This window comes from Calidris pugnax, unplaced genomic scaffold (genome assembly GCF_001431845.1).
Source record: "Calidris pugnax isolate Ruff unplaced genomic scaffold, ASM143184v1 scaffold24, whole genome shotgun sequence".
In the NCBI taxonomy this organism is placed as follows: domain Eukaryota; kingdom Metazoa; phylum Chordata; class Aves; order Charadriiformes; family Scolopacidae; genus Calidris; species Calidris pugnax.
Genome location: NW_015090922.1, coordinates 24,733,636 through 24,753,378, shown reverse-complemented (window position 1 = coordinate 24,753,378; position 19,743 = coordinate 24,733,636). Strand labels below are relative to the sequence as shown.

The 19,743-nt window shown below is 36.8% G+C and overlaps 1 protein-coding gene across 2 annotated transcripts in view; it reads right to left on the bottom strand.

The window, feature by feature from the left end:
* Positions 1-683: 683 nt before the first annotated feature.
* Positions 684-19,743, bottom strand: part of LYST (lysosomal trafficking regulator) — a 68,075-nt gene continuing 49,015 nt past the window's right edge. Inside the window, exons 37-52 of one of the 2 annotated variants that reach the window (XM_014951007.1) lie at positions 19,526-19,581; positions 18,364-18,516; positions 17,784-18,028; positions 16,989-17,055; positions 15,934-16,090; positions 15,399-15,539; positions 14,791-15,008; positions 13,238-13,468; positions 12,359-12,548; positions 11,275-11,411; positions 10,432-10,530; positions 6,748-6,887; positions 6,353-6,450; positions 4,508-4,664; positions 4,242-4,313; positions 684-2,827 (exon numbers count right to left, since the gene is read on the bottom strand). In XM_014951007.1, the coding sequence (XP_014806493.1) occupies positions 2,689-2,827; positions 4,242-4,313; positions 4,508-4,664; positions 6,353-6,450; positions 6,748-6,887; positions 10,432-10,530; positions 11,275-11,411; positions 12,359-12,548; positions 13,238-13,468; positions 14,791-15,008; positions 15,399-15,539; positions 15,934-16,090; positions 16,989-17,055; positions 17,784-18,028; positions 18,364-18,516; positions 19,526-19,581 (2,300 nt within the window). In that variant the 3' untranslated portion in view covers positions 684-2,688. Of the gene's footprint in view, positions 2,828-4,241; positions 4,314-4,507; positions 4,665-6,352; positions 6,451-6,747; positions 6,888-10,431; positions 10,531-11,274; positions 11,412-12,358; positions 12,549-13,237; positions 13,469-14,790; positions 15,009-15,398; positions 15,540-15,933; positions 16,091-16,988; positions 17,056-17,783; positions 18,029-18,363; positions 18,517-19,525; positions 19,582-19,743 lie in introns of those variants that run through there. The other variant, XM_014951008.1, reaches the window with a different exon arrangement.

Below are 19,743 nucleotides of genomic sequence, written 5' to 3'. Positions count from 1 at the left end.
ATAGGGAAGAGCCCCATCATTAAAGGTGCTTTGGCGCAAGGACAGCCTCACCAAAGACCAGTGGTGGCTTGGGAGAAGGAAATGCAACAGGAAGATACTAATACAAATGTTAAGTTCATAAGCTTACCTTAACCAGAGTTCCAGAAACTCATCCAGAAACTTAACCGTCCCACAAGAATCCCACAAGTGCTATCAGATAGACCTTGCCCCATGAACCTCTCCCAAACCCTGGCTTCCAAGAGGAAGAGCCTTGCATCCTGTCAGAAGCCTCCCAGAGATCCCAGTCTTTGATTTCCACCCAGCACCTTTTAATTCCTTCCCTCAGAGAACCCAGAGCAGAGCTGCATTTCTGCCTTGCCTTAGCTCCATTAGGCTTTCAGGGAGGAGGGTGTTGGGAAGGGGAACATCTCTGAGACATCACCACACCTGAACTGTAGCCACATCCCATGGGAAGGAAGGGCACATCCACACACGTGCAAAGTGATACCCCTTTGGGCTTCCCCACTGCCAGTCTTGTACCCCCCAATCCGTTGGGCAGCTACATGATGTAGGTTATAAACAAAACTTCCCCACTTCATAATTTTGGAAATATGAGGCATAAGAACCAGCAGAAATTGATTTGGAGTAAGGTATGCAAGATCCCTAAAAATAGAGACAAAACTAAGCAAAAACCATGTTTCCAATAATATCAAAGAATTTGATACAAAGATCTGTTTATTACCCAACAATGTGACAGTGTATATACAAAGACAGTGTGAAATGTGACATTTACAGGAAATTTCAGTACATCATGCACAGATACTATTGCAATGTTGTTTTAATAGTTCCAGAATGTTAAGCTGAATAAATATTCCTTACTTCAAAAAATCATTTTACTTTTACATAAAAATATATAATATTGCACTCTTTACAAGGCCAGCAATTTTGCATATTGATTTTTAACAAATGGAATTCTACTTTATAAAAATAAGCCTTTGTGAGCAACATCCCAAAACCAGGGAGCACAAAAGCACCCCAAAACCACAATATTTGTATTTCTTTCCTTTAAATAAAGCACATCACTTAAACATGAGCCAGGAAGCTTTTCAGTCTGTATTTGGACCTTACATTAACATCTAGACAGTGAAAAACATGACTAAAGCCATCCCATACAATGCTGCTACAATATATGCAGTTGAAAACTCAGTTCATACAGTATGTAGTCATTTGCTTAATTGAATCAAAGATCAGCCTGTGTGTCATGGACTAGGAGAATATTTTTCTTAAGTTTTCTAGTTTGAAAACTTCTTCAATCACAAAGTTTCAAGAATTTCCAAAGACTGGAATTTTCAAAAGAAGTATAAAGATTTCTTGTAAGTATGTCATCTTCATCACAACTTGACAGTTTCATATAAGTGTTTTGAAGGCAGATGAACCTTAAACATGAGAAGATACAGCAGTTCATCTGTATGGCAATAGCGGAACGTGTCAGATGAAAAAGCAAAGCAATTTAAATGAAAAATGTAAGTGCATCAGACTTGTGTAGCATTCTTGTTTTACCACTCGCATGACTAGTAGGCACTCACTCACTGAGTCAGGTTTAGAGGTCTTCAAATCCATCAACTGAAATGTTAATTTTTGATCTGGCTTAAGAATTCAGATTTAAGCCTTTCACAAACGAGGCTTATTTTTTCTCCCCTCAAAAATAGCACCTAGGAATAAATAACGTATTTGCACAGTGTATCTGTGTAAACTCTTTTCCAAATCATCTGATGCCTATGAACATTGATTATTCAAGCAGTTAGATTCAAACATTTTACAGTGTATTGAGCTTCAATGAAACTAGAACAGGCACACATCTGTGCTGCCTTTATCACCTTTTTTTAGCGCTCTGGAAGATAAGCTGTGTGTGTACATAATATATATATATTCTGCCACAGAATTGCAATAGCTGGTTGTTACAAAGTTAGGGAGTTAACACTACATTAAAAAAAAAACAAAACAAAACATGATCTAACTATTGCTTCATGATGCCAGGAGGTATCCACCCATCACTAAGACACGTATTTTATTTTTGCCTTTTGTAAAGACTATTACACTAACAGAGAAGATGGCAAAAGTTACAAATATAAAGATAACGGAAGTTAATTTTTTAGCATTATAATACCATAAAATGGTGCAAAAAGCACCTACTAAGTTTTTTGCTTCTCAAAAAAAGCAATTTTAAGTGGTCTTGGATTTTTAAATTTTGGGTTGCTTATCCCAGAGCTAACTATCCCACACTCAACTAATCAGATATACATATGCTGACATTTTAATAGATATTTACAGAACTTTACACTGCTGATATTTTACAACATAAGAGGGGGAATAAGCATTATCATTTTTTTTAATACTTCTGTCCAAGAAGTGATTAAAAAAGTACTATTATGTTTTATATTGCAGCATTTTGACTTGTATGTTAGAGCATTTATGAGTCACTTTGCTGGTATTGGAGTATATGACCAGAGCTTCCTGGTGACCTGGATATGCTTCAGGTTTGTGCATGCACTTATGCAATTTTACAACCACCTTAGACTGATCTTTATAAAAACCTGGTCAGTCATTCTAGAGACATTCAAAGGACTTCAAAATCCAGTTAAATATGAGATTCTATGATCTATTTTGGATTTAAAGTGCAGAGACATGAGTTAGCAGCAAAAATAGTCATCACCCAGCCGCGTAGCTGCTCAGGAATGAATAGAACATGGGTAACTTCAAGCGCTGCTGGTCCTTGCGACACCAAGCTATAACATTTCCATCACTATTAGCTGTGAACAAGTGATGCCCATCACAGGAAAATGTAAGGCTGAAAAACAAGAAGACAATCTATTTTTATATCAGGTTTGGCTATTTAAAATGGTAGAAGACATTAAAAAAATCCATAAGAGTATAGCTAACAAAGATTAGCTCTCAGGCAAGACCTAGTAAGTACATTAACATGCTAATATGTTTGCATTTACCTGCTTATTCATTTCAATAAGCAAAAAGGCTGAACTACAGCTTTGCCGGGCACTTCAACACGCTGTGCAGTGTAGTGCTCATTTCTTTGCAGCACCAAAGAAAAGGGCAGGCTCAGTAGCAGCATCCTGGCTCTTTCCCTGGGCTGCCCCTTCTACTGAAAGGAAGGCTGTTCAGCAGCAGAACTCAGTGCCCTCTGAACTTGCTGCTGACAAAAGCAGAAACTAAATCCATCAGATTTCATGGCACAGCACAGGACTGTTGTTCAGCTGGGCATTTCTTAAGCGATAACAGTAGTAAAGCCCTCCAGCTATGCCACGTGTAATGTTAGAGAGCGTGAAGGTCAGCATCCATTTTCTGTCTCATTTAAGCAGGAAACTTTAAATTATTCAATAGCTACTAAATCATTATCAACAAGCTTTGTGAAATATGCTTCTTAAAGGAGGTAACAGAAGGACAATAACTGTTGTCAGAAGCTGTTTTTTTTTGTTGCTAAAAATGGTAATTATTGGTTTGGGTTTAAAATTATATTCCAGCAATGGTCAAAATTTTTTTTCAGAGTAATTTGTTACTACGCTAACATTAAAATGATAAAAATTTGGCATAAAACTAAGACCTCTGTGCAGGGTACTGTACCACTGGGGATATCAAAGACTCAATCCTTTGACTGTGTTCTGAAAACACTTTGGCATGAAAATAATTCTGCTTATATAAATCATCAAGGAGACTCAAAGAAAATTACACAAGCATTCCAAAATGGCAGCTTCCAGGCTCCTCTGAGTTTCCTTTACTCCCTTTCTCCACCATTTCCCTCCAGCATCAGAAAAAAAATGACCAGGGAAAATGTGTTTTCATTTATTTCTGAGGGAGAAAAAAAACCATCTGTCTATTTAAGTCTGAAAAAGTTAATATTATCTCATGATTTTTACACAGATTCTGGGAAAAAAATATTAAACTTAAGAATAAGAAGAGTAGCTATTGTTCAGCTCTCAAGGGAATCCTGCTAATTTCTATCTGCCAGCAGCAGAACCTAGTTATTACTGTCATTACAAATACAGTACACTTGTGCTCATTTTGCTTTCATGAATAATTAGTAGGATTGCATTGCTCTTTTTAGACATGGGTGTTTACCTCCTGTTCTCATGTCAAATCCACATTCAATACTCAAGGCTACTTTGTTGTGGGTTTTTGGGGGTTCTGTTGCTTCTCCTCCCTCCCCCCAAGAGTAACATCCATTTATGGTATAATTAAGATCTTTTTACCTTACAATAGGTTTGGCTGACTTCGAAAATGTTATTTCTCGTACTGGCTTCAAGTCCCACGTACTCCACAGTCTGAAAGTAAGATTAATTTTTCTTCATATTTAATTTTACAAGTATTTAAATGATAAACATAACCTGTTTAGCAACTACTAAGACTGGAATCTGACCAACAGCTTGCCCACCTTCTTTAAAGCCCACTATCAGCATGATGTTTGGCTACATACTCTGAAACTGTGAGCCTAAGTTATGAAGTTTCAAATGCTTACCTTACAACTCCATTTTCAAGCCCCCCTGCAATCACGTTGACAGACACTCCTTCAGGCTGGTTAGAGAAAGCAACAGAGCAAATACTTTCCCTGCAGTGCACATGTCCCACGAGATCACCGTTAACTGTCCAAAGTCTCAAATCACTGCCCCCTCCAACTGCAACAGAACATAGCATGGCAGTATTAAAAAAATAAATCTAGACTACAGCTAGGTCTATGCAGCAGAATCTTTAAGTGTTAAAGAATTGAACTTCTTGAAAGATCAGAAGGTTTAAATGACTGAGTGATGTGTGAACAATTAACTCTTCCCTCCTTTTGTGACAGGGAGCATGCAAACCACCAAGCTACTACAGTGATTTAGAAGACATCGCTTCATCTTTATGGAACATTGCACTTACAAAACATTATATGAATTTACTTTTAATGACCAATTTTTTTGTACTAACAGGGAAGCACTAAGAGGGAATTCATACTATCCACTTTAAACAATGAGTTCTTGTACCTTGGCTTGCATTTTAAGCAAAATACTTAGAAGTAGCAAGCACAGTTATCTTACCTGTTTACCTGGGATTATTTGATTCTATCAAAGAACTAATAACCCGGCTACTGCTTTGTCTTAAAAGGGCTTGAAACTCACGTCTCTTACCAATTAAAAAAGAATACAGTCTTTTCCAGAAAAGATAAATTGATCTGTGAGCAACAGGAATGGAGTTAAAAGTCTCCATATAAGTTTAAAACCTAAATACAGGGTTTCTGAAATAATTTCCCCTTGTTCTTTAATACTATAGACTGTGCGATTTTACCTTTTTTTTTATTTTTTCCTTCAGATTTGGAACAGTATTCATTTCAGTTCAGTCTGTGGAGGACTAGAGTGAGAGAAGGTGGCTAAAAGATACTGCAGTATGTAAAACCTTTCTTACTCAAGGCAAGAGAGAAAGAAAATTGGCCCAAAGTGAGAACTGGGTCAATAACTGTCTTCTAACAATATGAATAAACAAAGTTAAGCTCTCTTCTTTCTTATTCTGTACCTCTTTGGATCAATGGAACAATACTCTGTCATTTAGATGGAGCCTATTTCACCCTCAGTCTCGAGTTAACACAATACACACAGGCCCTTAGAGCCAGCAAAATGGTGTGAGGTCTCTGACTTTGCCCTGCTTTCCCAATACACAGCACTGTAGCACATAGTCAATCTTCGAGTCAATGAGCATCCCCATTTCTAAAATACTCAAAAAATCACTGCTCAGATAGGTCTTTGTACTGTTTCTGGATGACAGCGTTATGTGGAAAACAAGACAGTATAAAAACCTGCTTTAAAATAAGATGGGAGAGAATTATTTCCTTCTGTAGGAGCCCTAATACAAATATCTACTTTTTCTGCTTTAGTATAGCTGTTATTCCTCTTCACTTTAAGCTAGTGAATAGCTCAGCAAATCTGTGTTTGCTTCTGGGTATATGGAAGCATTTAAAGTGAGAGAGTGAATAACAAAAATTCTGTTGCTCTGTAATACAGTGTACTCCCCTGAAGAACTGTACCTTTGACAACAAATCCCTGTTAAAATGAAAGCTTCACAGAATTTTGGTCTCCCAGGAATCTGTTGAAATTTCAAGACTTTTTATAGAGAGATCAACCTGTTACTTTTTTTATCTCTACATTTTACTCAAACAGCTGTCTAGTTATTACTGGAGAAATTTATGTTACTACGTAAAAAAAACCACCACCACTCCTATTTGATCCAATGCATACTCAGATGATTAACACACACTCAGTAACTAATATAATAGCAAGTCTCATGATTTATTTGGTCTGCAAGTCAAAATAGCTTTCTTGACTGCCAAATATACCTGAATCACAAACTGTTGCAATATCACCAGTTGTTTCACTGGCCGAAACTGCCGTCACAGGACTCTTGTGTCCAGCCAGACTCTGGACGTAGCACAGCCTGAAAAAAATAAAGAGAACAAGCCTAAAGTTCGAATTCAAGCACGGAAAGTTTTCTTTGAGGAAAATATTTAAGAGTTATATTAATTTCAATCAACATTTTGCATGATTATAGTATTTTTCATATTCATTCTAGAATTCTAGCTCCCTTCATAGGAAAAAACAGTAAGGGTGTGACTTCGCATTAAGATACACGTAGAACAAATTCAGTTAACTTTAAAAGGGTAAAGATACCCCAAAAGTTGGAAAATGGGCATTTAAAAGAAAGCCATTGGAAAAGTTACATATATACTTGTACCTGTTCAAATCCCATATGATGCAGGTTCCATCTTTGCTGACACTTATCATTATACTGTATGGTTTGCACACAAATAAGCTTGTTATTTCTGCTGTGTGACCATACAGATGGACTTGAGACTCCATTTCTATCTCTGAAGGCTGAAAAACAGCAAAATAAAACACAGACTCTCACAAAAATAATTTAAAAGAAAAGCCTTTTTGTGAAGAGGATAAGCCTAGGGACAAGCTTAATTCTTAGATTTAAAAAAAAAATGGTTCCCATTGCTTTCAATGTTTAGCAATGTTGTTATTGCTTTAGTGTTTAATGCTTTATAGTGTGATATGCAATACATATCATAAATGTTCCAATTTTTGCTTCCAGTACTTTAGACTAAGCAAACATTTTGATGTAGTCCAGTGAACCAAAATGAACAGCTATTGTACAACTTCTCAGTTACACGCCTTGAAATCAGCTGATTTGTTTTCTGCAAGACTGCTATTTCTACATGACAGTCCTCAATATTTTAGCGTTTAGAGAAAGCACTTGGAAACAGAAGGAAAACTCAACTCAGCAGTGTACACTCGGTGTACAGTAAATTACTGGGAATTCCTCAAGATAGTGCCAAGTCCTTCGGTGATTCCAAGTTGGAAAAATATGCAGGAAATCAGGTTTAAATATAGAAACTGCTAGATAAAAATTAAAGCAGCAAATTTAACACCAAATGACACTTATTATTCAAGTTCTATCATTTGAAATGATTCAGGCCTCCTGAAAACTGTTAAGTTGAAGGAGATGCTTAATCAGAATACTAATATTTTAATTAAGACAATCTGCTGTAGAGAGATTAGAATCTTTGTTAAAAAAAATGAACATATTTCTGCTTGTTTCCTCACAGATGTCAGAGCACATTGTCTCCATTTTTGTATGAGGATACAGGATGCATACAGGTCTCCAAAAAGCTTTGAAGTAGAAACAGACAAGATAAAAATATACATATGCTTAATATGGAATTTGTAGAGTTAATATGGAGTTTGTAGAAAAATTGACATGCCTTTCCGTGCTAAAAGGGACACTATAATCTATGTAATATTGCAAAAGTCAATACCCTTTGAGAACAGGAAGACCTGCCATTTTGCTCTTGCTACTGAGCATCTCATCCAAGTCAGTCAAGTATTAAAGTATCCAGTTATCACACTGTTTTAAGAATGACATCTCACATATGCAGATCCTTCTTTAATCATTGCTCCGTTTAGAGAGAAGAGTTGTACCATTTTTTTCCATAACAGCAACTATCAAGACTTCTGATTTTCTGAAGAAAACTGATTTAATAAACCTTTTACTATTGCTCCTTCCACTTCCTTTAAGTGTTTGCTGTTGATCTGCACTTCAACACCTGAATTGAAAAGCAGGATTCACCTTTAGCAGCTTCACTCTATAGCACTAATAGCTATGGTTTATTGATTCTTCACTGGGGTATTGTAGCAACATTGTAATGAGACAGGCTGGAATTTTAGCACCAACTGTATTAAGGTCTAATCAATTATAAAATAATTACCTCATGCCTAAAATACCATCCCTTTTTAACTTCCCACTTCCTTTTAGATGACAACCACTAAAATAGTATCTAGATGGGAAAAACATGCAGGTATGTATCCACCTTTAAACAGCAGTTCTGTTGATTACCTGAAATAATCACCTACAGCACTTGAGTGAAGAATTTAAAAGATCACTGCCTAGTTTTACTCAGATTATTAAAGTGCTCTCTTTCTGTTTGCAAGACAAGTTTAATGGTCAGCAAGTGAAGGCTGGAGTAATTTGTACAACCAGAAAACCTTGGTTGAGATTTTCTTGAAGGTATGACTTATTGTCAAGATAGATGACAGTTTTAAAGCAGTGCTTCATTAGTTTTTTTAATCATCTTAAACGAAGGTTAGGAAAAATAGAGCATCTGAAGTACAACACTGAGGTATTTTTGAATTCTGACAGCATGCCTTTGAATTCCCATATCCAATTAACAACATGATATCTGTTTTATGCCCATGCACTGAATTTATATAAATGTGAAACAGGGCAAACTATTCATATTTCAAGTACAGCATTATAACAAGCTGTTCACTTTATCACGGAACAGCTGACAAGATGCATACAGAACAGATGCCAGGAAGCACATTTGCATTCCCTGCAGCTCTGACTTGGGTAACTTACTCAACAACAGGAGCTACAAAATTGGCGCAAGGTCAGTCTGCCTGGGGCATGTAAAACTGTCAGTGCTGAGAAATTCAGCAAAGATGGTCTCAAAGACAACATCTGTGCAGCTAAAAAAACAAACCCAAAAAACTTAACACACCAAACTAAACCTCTTGTTTCTAGGAAATACAGGGAACTGAAAATCATAATCCCACTACTGGAGTTTCTTTTTAGCATTGCAGAAGCCGGGTATATTAAATTTCTGGTTTAGTACCTAAAAAAGAAAATTTATCTAGAATTCAAATCTCAGAACAGGTTATTTACAAGCTCAGTATTCTGGTGAGCTGTTAAGGTGCCTGACTTCAGTTCCAACTAATTGAGGCTTGCAGGCTTCAAGTTCTATTTCATTTTTTAAACTTGTAGTGCTGCCGAGCTCAGGAAGTCCGAGTGGCAGATCATTAGAAACTGTAAGAAATCCAAGGAAGAAACCACTTTATGTTTGCGTTCTTCTCCGTCTAAGCATCTGCTGTTTGCCACTGTTGAAAACTGGAAACTGGGTAGGCATAGCAGATCATACCAAGTTCCTTCTAGTCCATGCTAAATGTCAGGATTCAAGAGCATCAACAGTACAATACTACAAATGTTTGCCAATACCTGTATCTGTAGCAAGCTAAATTTGAGAAATCAGTTTATTTGGTGCTAGGGGTAATCCTATAGACACACCTGAAATGACCTGTCAAGGAAGTTACAAACTCTTTGTTAAACCTATGAAGAGTGTAAGTTACTGCTGGAGAAGGTCAGACAGAAGCTCAAAAACTCAGTCTGAACCACAAGATGAATTTGGAGTTCTGTTTGTGTTTTCATACCATGCTTATAACCATATAGTGTCAGGGCAATTCCTACCAGTATCTCAGTACCTTTCACTAATGCATTAAGCAACGCGAGTTACTTTTCTCCTCACAGCTTTTCCCCTTGGGGAATATGACAAAGTGAAGAGGCTTAGTGGTTTTTATATACGCTGTCAGAGATCTCGTCCCGGCTCTCTACAGTGTAAGTGCCTTCTGCATTTGAAAGGTTATTTGCTTTGTGGAAATGAATTCCACAATTTCAGTTAAGGCTTTGAAAGGTTCTGTCTCCTTCACAGAAAAAGTTACTCCTTAACATAGGGAGCTTCATTGTGCCAGAGAGCTTCAATTCCAAGCCCTAGCCTGAATCCAGTCAGTGCTTTATGTGTAATCAGTTGTGCACCCAGATGATGAAGGCTGACTAAAAGCTAGCAGTATGTGAACAACAGCTTAAGAAAAACCCACAAATAAACATGCTGATAAATCTATTTTAAAATGTTAAAGAGGATCCTTCAAAAATAAATACTAAATGAGCACTTCATCTTTTTAGCAGTTGTCCTGAATATAACGTATTCCCCTTTTCTCACTTTTTGTGTTAAAAAAAAAGAAAAGACTGTAACAGTGAATACAGCTAAATCCTGAAATGTAAGTCCTGTCCAATGGAACTTACCGTATTGCTAGTGAATCTGTTCATATATGCTGTGATGACACCAGATTTACTACCTGTGAACAGCTGACAACTGTCTGGCACCCAAGCACAACTTGTTACCTTGGAAAGACAAAAGAAAGCCAGAAAAATTTAGAACAGCAACTATTCTAACTGCTGTTTTCATTATGTCATAACATTTGGTCAAACTGATTCTTTATTGGTTATCCTAAGAAAAGCCATGTAAAATGCTTAAGCTAAAGAAATCCAAGAGTTAAAATATAGCTGCTTTAGGTCAGATTTGCTATTACCTCAGAAACTACAGTAAAGAGGGAACTGTGTAGCTTAGAATTCACAGCTAAAGAACAGTCACTACTGCAGACTTCTAGATCTACAGCCAAATCATCAGCCAAAATCTTTTTGGCAGAATCTCACCAACCATTGGAGTGTAACAGATTATGTAGTGTTCCCAAACAATCTTTTGGACCATCTTTTTCAAAGGAATCCTAAATTACAGTGGAGTCCTGCTTCTGATGTGAGACATCTATAGTTTTCTTTCTTGTGTTCATTTTTCTTGGCGCAGAAGATAAGCTTTTATAAATCCACACCAATATTGCATAGGAGGGAAAAACTACAAAAATCAAATACGTTCCTAAGGGATCTTTACCTAGTACAGGTACACATCCAGGAGCAAAATACACTGGAGCAATGAGGAACATGTTCCAAAGGAGAATAAAACAGATTAAAACCAGTTCTGTTTGGATGCTCATCTCCAAGAAAAACGAAAGCAAGAGTATCTACTGCCAAGTCAGGCCACTATTTAAACTAGCAATATTAAATTGGAGACCAACAGATGGGTATTTTTACCTGATGGAACTGTGAACTCTGTATGAAGTTTACTGGAGGTTCACTTTGTTTGCTTTTCAGTCGTAAAATGTTATCTGCATATCCCCAGCTCAGGATAGCTGACCACTGAATGTCAGTACTGTGCATGCTTCTCACACCTGAAAGACAACATAATACTGTGTCACATACGCAACCAAAGAGTTGATCACTTTGATAATCAACAATAAAAACCTCAGATCCATGTTTTACCACAAGCTAGAATACAAACAATCCCAAAGTTTCAAAGTAGGATATTTTCTGTTAGGCTATGGCTTTATCTCTAATGTGCTATAAACACAAAATGTGCATAAACACACAAGTTTTCAGAGACTAGGTAAACATTCTCCATGTTTAACATAAACATTTTCTCCAACCAGCTTGCAACCTGGACAAAGCTTTTTTGAAGAAATGTTGCACCTATTGGGAGTGGAGAAAAGGGGAAGAAGCTGACAATACTTCCCAGCTAGAGGAATGATTGTTCATAATTTTGAGGAGAACGTTACTTATTTTTGCTGACTAACTGTGAAGCTGGTAATTTTTAAAAAAAACCTTCACTAGGTTTTTTTTATCTAGAAAACAAAGGAAGAGTACAAGAACCTGTTTGTACATTGTCAGTAAGAATCCCTCCAGGGAGTTTATCTGAAAGCAGAAAATCCTTCACCTCTGCTTTTTATTGATAACTTTCCTCATTCTCTGTCTCTAAAAACCATTCCTTTAATTCTCCTTTCTGTTGCAACATGTTTTGTTTAACTGTTCTTCAGTTCTTCTTCGACTCAATCTGCTGGCAAGTTCTAAATTTAAATCCTCATTCTTCAGTCACTTTAATGAAAAATATCAACTTAATTACAGGATGCCTCTATGTAGTTTTGAAAATTACAAGTAAAATCCAGCCTCCAGGAAAGATACCACCCATGCGGAAGCTGTTACTGGATTTATAAATCAGTCTTCAGCAAAAGTAATTAAATTTGGGAAGTTTGCTGGAGAATAACAATAGCATTAGATTTAAATTTTTTATGGTTCATTTTCACATGTATTGTGTGTGGAGAGAAAAAGCACAAATTTATACCTTGCTCCTTGCTATATATCATCAAAAGGCAAAACTTGCGGGACAAACCGCAGATGGCTTTAGTTGGCAGAGCCTGGAGAGAGCCAAACCTTTCTCCATGTGGTTGGCTAAAGCAGACAACAGGATCTGGAGCACTCGGGGAACCAACATATTCTCCCCACTTCAAGCCTTTAATCCATGGTAGTGGACTCTAAAACAAACACAAATACGATTCAAATTAAAAGGGGGCAAAAAGTTTTTAGAAAAATATTGTTTAATTAGTACGGGAGAATCATTCATATCACATCCTCATAAGCAATCACATGGTAAGGACTGCTGAAGTATTCTAAAAATACTAGAGAGACAAGTATGAATCACTGTACTATCATCAGCTACACTATTAGCTTTAAGGGAGTTCTCCCACTTCTTTAAAAGCTAAGGTAGTAAGTTGGCAGCTCATTGCAGTGTAGTGAAAACTACCAATTTCTTTAAATGCACGGATTTAGTTTCTCACTGGACTTTAGGGAAAGCAAGTATTTGAAGTGGAGAAATCTGAACTGTCCCACAAACAATTAAAAAGTTGAGGATGGAAGAAAATACAGTATGTGTTTACCTACTATAGGTTTGCACACAGATTTCAGAATTCATCATTGAATGAAATTTGAATTTCCAACACTTATTTGCTATAAACTAAGATCTGAATTTATCTTGGTTGACACAAAATATATCACAAACGCATAAAATAATTTTCACTATCACTTCACTAGTTTTGTGTGTTTTCTTTACAGTACCACATGGGTAGTAAGTTGCAGTTTTAGGAAGGAAACTGTAAACATAAGGACACAGTAATTACAGCATATGAATGTTAATGAAAGCATCTTGCAGACCAAAGTGACATACTGGATATATTATTTCTTTAGTGTGTTCTCTGGTTTCTCTGAAAGCAAACTGCACTAGTAATCCCATGGCAGCAGGAAGTTCTCCTTCCATGATAAGCCTGGATCCAGGTCTGCTCACATGAGCTGCATGGAACAGCTGGCGAGGTGTTTGCCCATATGTTTTTATCATTGTTTCAAGGGCTCTTCTCTGAACAGGATCCTCAACAGCGGAAACATCCATCCCAAAATAGGTCTAGAGAGGAAAAAAACAAAAGATGGGAGGCAAGAATAAGCTTGTCCAGTTTGTCTTTGGTAAAGATTTCTCAACATATGCACACAAATTTAGAGGCAAGCTATTCAGTTGTTTGGTTAAGACTTGGACCAGAAGCCATCCCACAATGGCTCTGCTGACTGAAGAGCCACTGAGAACAGTAACCTTGTCACCAGTTCTTTACTGGAGATAACTACCACTAAGATTTATCACGTGAGGCTGCTCCTACACGCATTGCGTGATTAGTTTCTGTCAAAGAGGTTTTCTTAGTAGACCTTTACTAATCTGTACAAACCAGATCACTTGCTGATGATTAACAAACAATTGTAAAAGTTTGTTTTCTGTACTCTTTTTAATTAATGGATTAAAGGTCTAGTGTGGGATGGGGTGGGAGGAAGAACTTTCATATTTCAGAAGAGTGGAAATTATTTTCTTTCCTCTGCTTATCTTTTTCACGTCTCTAATTGTGTACCACATACTCTTCCTCAGTCACACTGACAAAGGCCTTGACTTTTCACTTTAAGAAACAATAAACATGCTCCCACAAACTTAAGATTTGAAGTTAAAGGTAGTAACTAAATCAATATTTCAGCACAAAAAAGGAAAAGCATTTGGATGGCTACTTGAAAAGAAAAAGGCACCACTGCCAAGCACTACTGCTTTATTACCTCTTCCAGCTATAGAATGAACACTAAACACAAAGAACACATTTGAATGCATTTGAAACCAGGACTGCCTGGCTCAGCAAACCTTGATAGTAAGGATTGAAGCTAAAGAACACAGTCTAAGATATTCGTGTTAAAATTAAGTAATGAAACTCTGAATTCTTTACATTAAATGAAGATTTATTTGAAACTGAATTTACTGGAGGAGAAAGGGCTCATTAGAGGGAGAAGCCAAGATGTACATGAAAGGAAGAACACAAATAGTGAGCTCGGGAAAAATAGAACTATTTTAATCGTATCAAAAGCTACGTGTTTGAATGAGATAGGAGCAGGTATAAACAGAATACCTGTACACCACTGCAAAAAACTACCCAGAAAGTCTAACCTCTGTACCTGTTCCCCCCCATAGCTATCTCAAGGAAAGAAAGATGAAAGCAAATTCACCAAGTGTCACAACAATCCCTGGGATCTTAGCAGTTTTCTGCACTGAAATGGTTCAAGCCTTTTCTTACTCTTCTACATTTCAGGGAGCAAAGAATCTTGCTTCAATGCTGGATGTTTTCCAAGCATGTAAGAGGAACTTTCCCCCATTAAATTCCTAAATACAACACACACACACAGTGCTTAACAAATACTTACTGCAGGATGAAAGACGTTAATAGCCTGAACAGAGGCCTTGCCTTTTTGCTTATAACCAAACACCAAGTCAATCCAGTGACAGATTGTCTGGGAAACATGGTCAGACTCCAAAGCCTGGCGATGAATCAAGATGAATAGACGAGGATCATTACGAGCCCAGGGTGGAAGATTGACATGGTTAACTCTGTCACCATTTTGACGTACTCCAAAATCAAAACCTAGAAACAGGGGAGTAAGTGTTCCAACATTTTAGCTGACAGCAATTTCAAAAAGGTCTTTACAGGGTTCTATGAAAGCTAACTATTAAGCACAGTGATTGCTGATCAACAAAGCAGCACCATTAACAAGCTCTTCCCCCTGCCCCCCAACAAATTCATGCTGTACATACTGATTCAAATGGAAAAAAAATCAAATAGGAAACTCCTTTGCACCTCTGAGATAGTTATAAGAAAAGCTTCTCTTAAGTCCTAGATAACAGGACTGCAAGTTTCTCCCATACGTTTACTGCTTAGCATATTCAGTCAAGAGCTATAAATGTTCTCAGTTTCAACCCATAGGCTCAACTGTACAGCTGTCATGAGTACGTAGTTTTGGTATCCTTAGTATACCTTCTCTGTTAACTAGAAAGTCGGGAAGGTAGAAAAATTCTGGGATAAGTTCCTTTACATCAGTCATTGATTCATACGAAGAGAGTCGCCAGGTTGTATTGGTAGAGTGAAAAGTTCTGTCTGGGATGTCAAAACTTTGATCTGTAAAGAAATCCAAACTGAATTTATTACATCAATGATGGACACCATAACAGTTGCACATCTGCAGCTTCAAGTTAACTGCTCTCCAGTTAGCTGAGAACATTTAGAATTCTTCTACATCAATTACTACATGTTACACATGGACTACAAGTCAAATATAGGTCACCTTCTTATTCTACATATATACACTAAGGCAAAAATATAAGATGTACAGCTTTATGGTCTAGATAGATAATCTCAGAATGGGTCTAATATGAAAGCATACCAGATTTAATTTTACTGAACTCAGCTACTTAGAATTGATAAACTATCCTAAACAGAGTAACGTACAGTATTCCTGGATCACTGGGACAAGGTCCAGATGTGAAAGAAGTGCAAGCAAAAGCAACCTTACCTTGATAGGCTAAAAACATTTTAGTAAAAGGTGGCAGCCTAACTAGGAAATGAAGCACAGTTCCACTGTTGGAATAATGAGATCCATAGTGATATGGTTGTACAGGAGGCATTGGATCATCTTCTCTTGCTCCTTTACGGTACTCTTCTTCCAAATACTAGAAAAATAGTAGGGAAAAAAAAATAAAAACCACGGCCTCCTACTTAGAATGTATTCCAATAACAAAAATAAGACTTTGCCTAATTTTTTTAGGAATAAAACTTGAACTTTTAGAGGAACAGATTTAAAAGTGATTTGGAATCAAATACATTTTAAGTGTCTAAAGACGTGATCGCTTTCACAATCCTGTTAGGTATCAAAGTCTTAAGTCAGTTTAAATGATCTGGTTTTCATTATTTATTACTTTTGTTTTCCTCTCCCACCTCTTGTTTTCTAACACCAGAGAGCCATTATACAGGTTTTTCAATACGAAATGGAAAAAAATAATCTGCAAGTAATACGCTAGGCCATCATGATATAGACATAAGCTTAAAGGTCCAGCTACAGATACTTTCCATCCCCGGTATGTTATTTTCTACACCCTTCAAAATACTCTAAAGAGCAAAAATCAAAGAGCACTGCAATCATAGTAGGGTATGTTAAAATATAGTACTTGAGGGAAAACAGCTTTTCTGTTATAAAACAAAAAAGAATAGCCACAATCCCACTAAAATAATTTCAAATAAACTGAACTAAGTTATCTCCCTGATCTTTAGGAATCTTTAAATATATCTATATTCATATGTAAGAAGATATCCATTTAATGTCCTCAACAGTATCACATGGAAAGACTAAATTGATTAATAATTTCAGGTACAGGAACAGACAAACACAGGTTCCAAGCAGGTTATAAAACAATTCCCAGGAAACGCAGCATACTGGAAGTGAGAATTCCACAGACCTAAAATACTGGATTTATGGCTTCTTTTCCCCCACCAACATATGTTAGAAATATTAAAGCATCCAGATCATTTATACACAGGAAAAAGGCAAGAAGCAAAAGTTATCCAAATTACCTTATAAGTATCCACATAACGATCCTCTTTTTCTTTAGATTGCACAGCTATTGGTTTGACCAGATTTCTGTAACAGAAGTAGTACTGACATCTATGTCATTTTTATAAAGATGTTGGTTCACACCATTCAATTAAGAATAACACCTTTAGTATCATAAAAAGGTAAAGCAAAACTGAATAGCACTTTACAAGAGACTTCAGAAAATAAAAAGGCCACTTTTAGTTAGCGCTAAAGGCAAACTCAGATCCACAGGCTACCCCTATAACACAGTAACAGCCAAGCAAACGCAAAGCGCCTCTGTCAAATCAGAGGCATCATATAAAGGCAAAGACTTTGTGCACACAAATGTTAAATTGGCTTAACACAAGTTTACTAGGGTGGGACAATTCACTTGAATCTATTCACAGTTAATGATTTTGTAACTGGCTAAATAATTTACAATATTATTTCCTTTTCTATTTAGTTGTTGGTAATTGGCCTGAAAGTCTTTAATCACATACATTTTAACATATAGCTTTTATTTAAATCTGTGGACTATGTATATCATATTAAGGTAGTACGTAAGTCCAAATCACAGCATCCTTTGAATATACACACACATAATACTACACGTTTAATTTAAATGTCCAAAGTGAAGCCGCTTATTGTAAAAAGCCCAAGTTATTATGGATGAGGCTTGTCCCTGAATAGTTCCACTCATTATGTGTGCAGTTTAGTACAATGAAGTTAAAGAGCCATACTGGACAATCAGTTCAAGTATTTGGAAATAACCAGTTCCAAGCATTTCATATTACCTATATACTGATGGATCATTTAGGTCCAGCGTTTCATTGGTGTAGTCAGAAAGTATAAAAGGAAATACTGGATATTGCATGAGATCATTGAAGGAACGGCCTGCATGTTTGTTTAAATGAGTCAGATATTCAAAGTTAGTAATCTGTCCCGTGCACCACAGGTGGGTCAAAGCAGTAATGTTTCCATATTCCAAAAGGTTAGGCAAATTGTTAGTTAAGATGTTGTGGTACACATCATCACGGACCTAGAAGAAAATACCATAGATTTAATCATATAAGTTAAAAAAAACTTCAAACTACCAAGACTTAGCAAGTTTCTCTCATTTTACAAGTTTCTGCTGAATTGGAATAATGTTTAGTATTACTAAGATTCTTTAATGTCTTAATACATCAGAGATGTGTTTTACAACATGATTGTGTTTGTCTAGAAGTCCAGCTGAGCAAAGTTTTTTCAAAGGTATTAAGCAGAATTTAATTAGTCCATGCAACGTGTCTTCTTAAAAACTAATGCATGAATGTACATGTTATGAAGACACAGCAAAATGCTTTGATCTATTTTTATCCATCAGTGCCACATTACCTTTGTATTATCAAAAGCCAAGAGTAAAGTTCTGCCATTTGTTAGAAATATTTCCACAGCATTGTCTCTTAACTGCCACCAGCGCTTATGAACTTCCTTAATTTCCTCATAGGTCCAAGAAAATGATGCTGGTTCAGTTTCTCCATGAAAACTCTGCAAAATTTGCAATTGAAAATGTTGTTTTAAATATTAGATTTTCCAAACAAGAAACCCTTCAATGGGGCCAGTTTATAACCATGCAGCATATAATTTTGCCGTGATGCTTTAAGATATCGTAGAGATTTTCTTCATTTCCCACCCTCCACTTCTCTCAAGGCAGAACATCATGCACGCTCCTCAGCTGCTCCAGTTCCCTATCCAACACTAGCACGCAATGCCATACTTTCACTGGCTCTTAAAATAAAATATTGGACAACCAACCAGAGCGAGCAAAGCTTTGCCATGAATCCATAAATCTGACAGTTCTATGAAGGACAAAGCAGCAAGATGTCTGGTAACGTCTTAAACTACACTAAGCTGTGTGCTTAGTGGGGGCAAGGAAGAGCTCCTTGAAAATAGTTTAAGACTTCCAACAGTATAACCCATATATTGATTTTTTATTTTCTTTTTTAAACGTCTGTTGGATGTATAAACTTAATACAACAGAGCCTTTGTATATCAGAAGGATTAGGTCAGTTTCAGTTTCCTCCATGAAACAGTCCTCTCTTGTACAGGCTGAGGGGGGAGCTGGAATATCCTATGTAATGGAAAATTCAAGAACTAGATGCTGTAGCACAATTCATACACTTGTGAGTTGCTGTACTTCCTAGTGCTCCAGCTTCCAGTAAGGCAAGTCAACTCAGGTGCAGACCAAAGCAAACTCTGCACACGTACGCTGATGAACTCAGAGCAATGGACAGGAAGGCACAGAAGCTTCCCCACATCACCCCCTCCTCATTCCCTCCCAGCCCCAGGCCCACATCTTTCTTGTTTTTTGATATCACCACTGATTCCACAGCCAGGAGCAAGAGAAGCATCACGGAACCAAAATTAATCAGTTTGGCTGGCCTGGACCAGAGACATCTAACTATAGTACTCTGGCAATCTCAGTGACAGTAGACAAAAGCTACTCGTGGTCATAGTTCAGAAAAATTAAAGATGGACAATATGCACCCATGCTTACCGAATTTTCAATTGTGTCTGAAGCATTGTCTTCAACAAAATACATGCCACATTTTCCTGCAGGAAAAAATAGTTGCAAACAGGTACATGATATTACTCTTTGTATAATGCATCTTAATGTTATATGAAGAGTGCCCAGGCGTTAAGAATACTAAGAATAGTACCTGGGCAAGACAGTACTTGGCAGAAACAGAATATAGCATTCTACGTCTGTTAGCA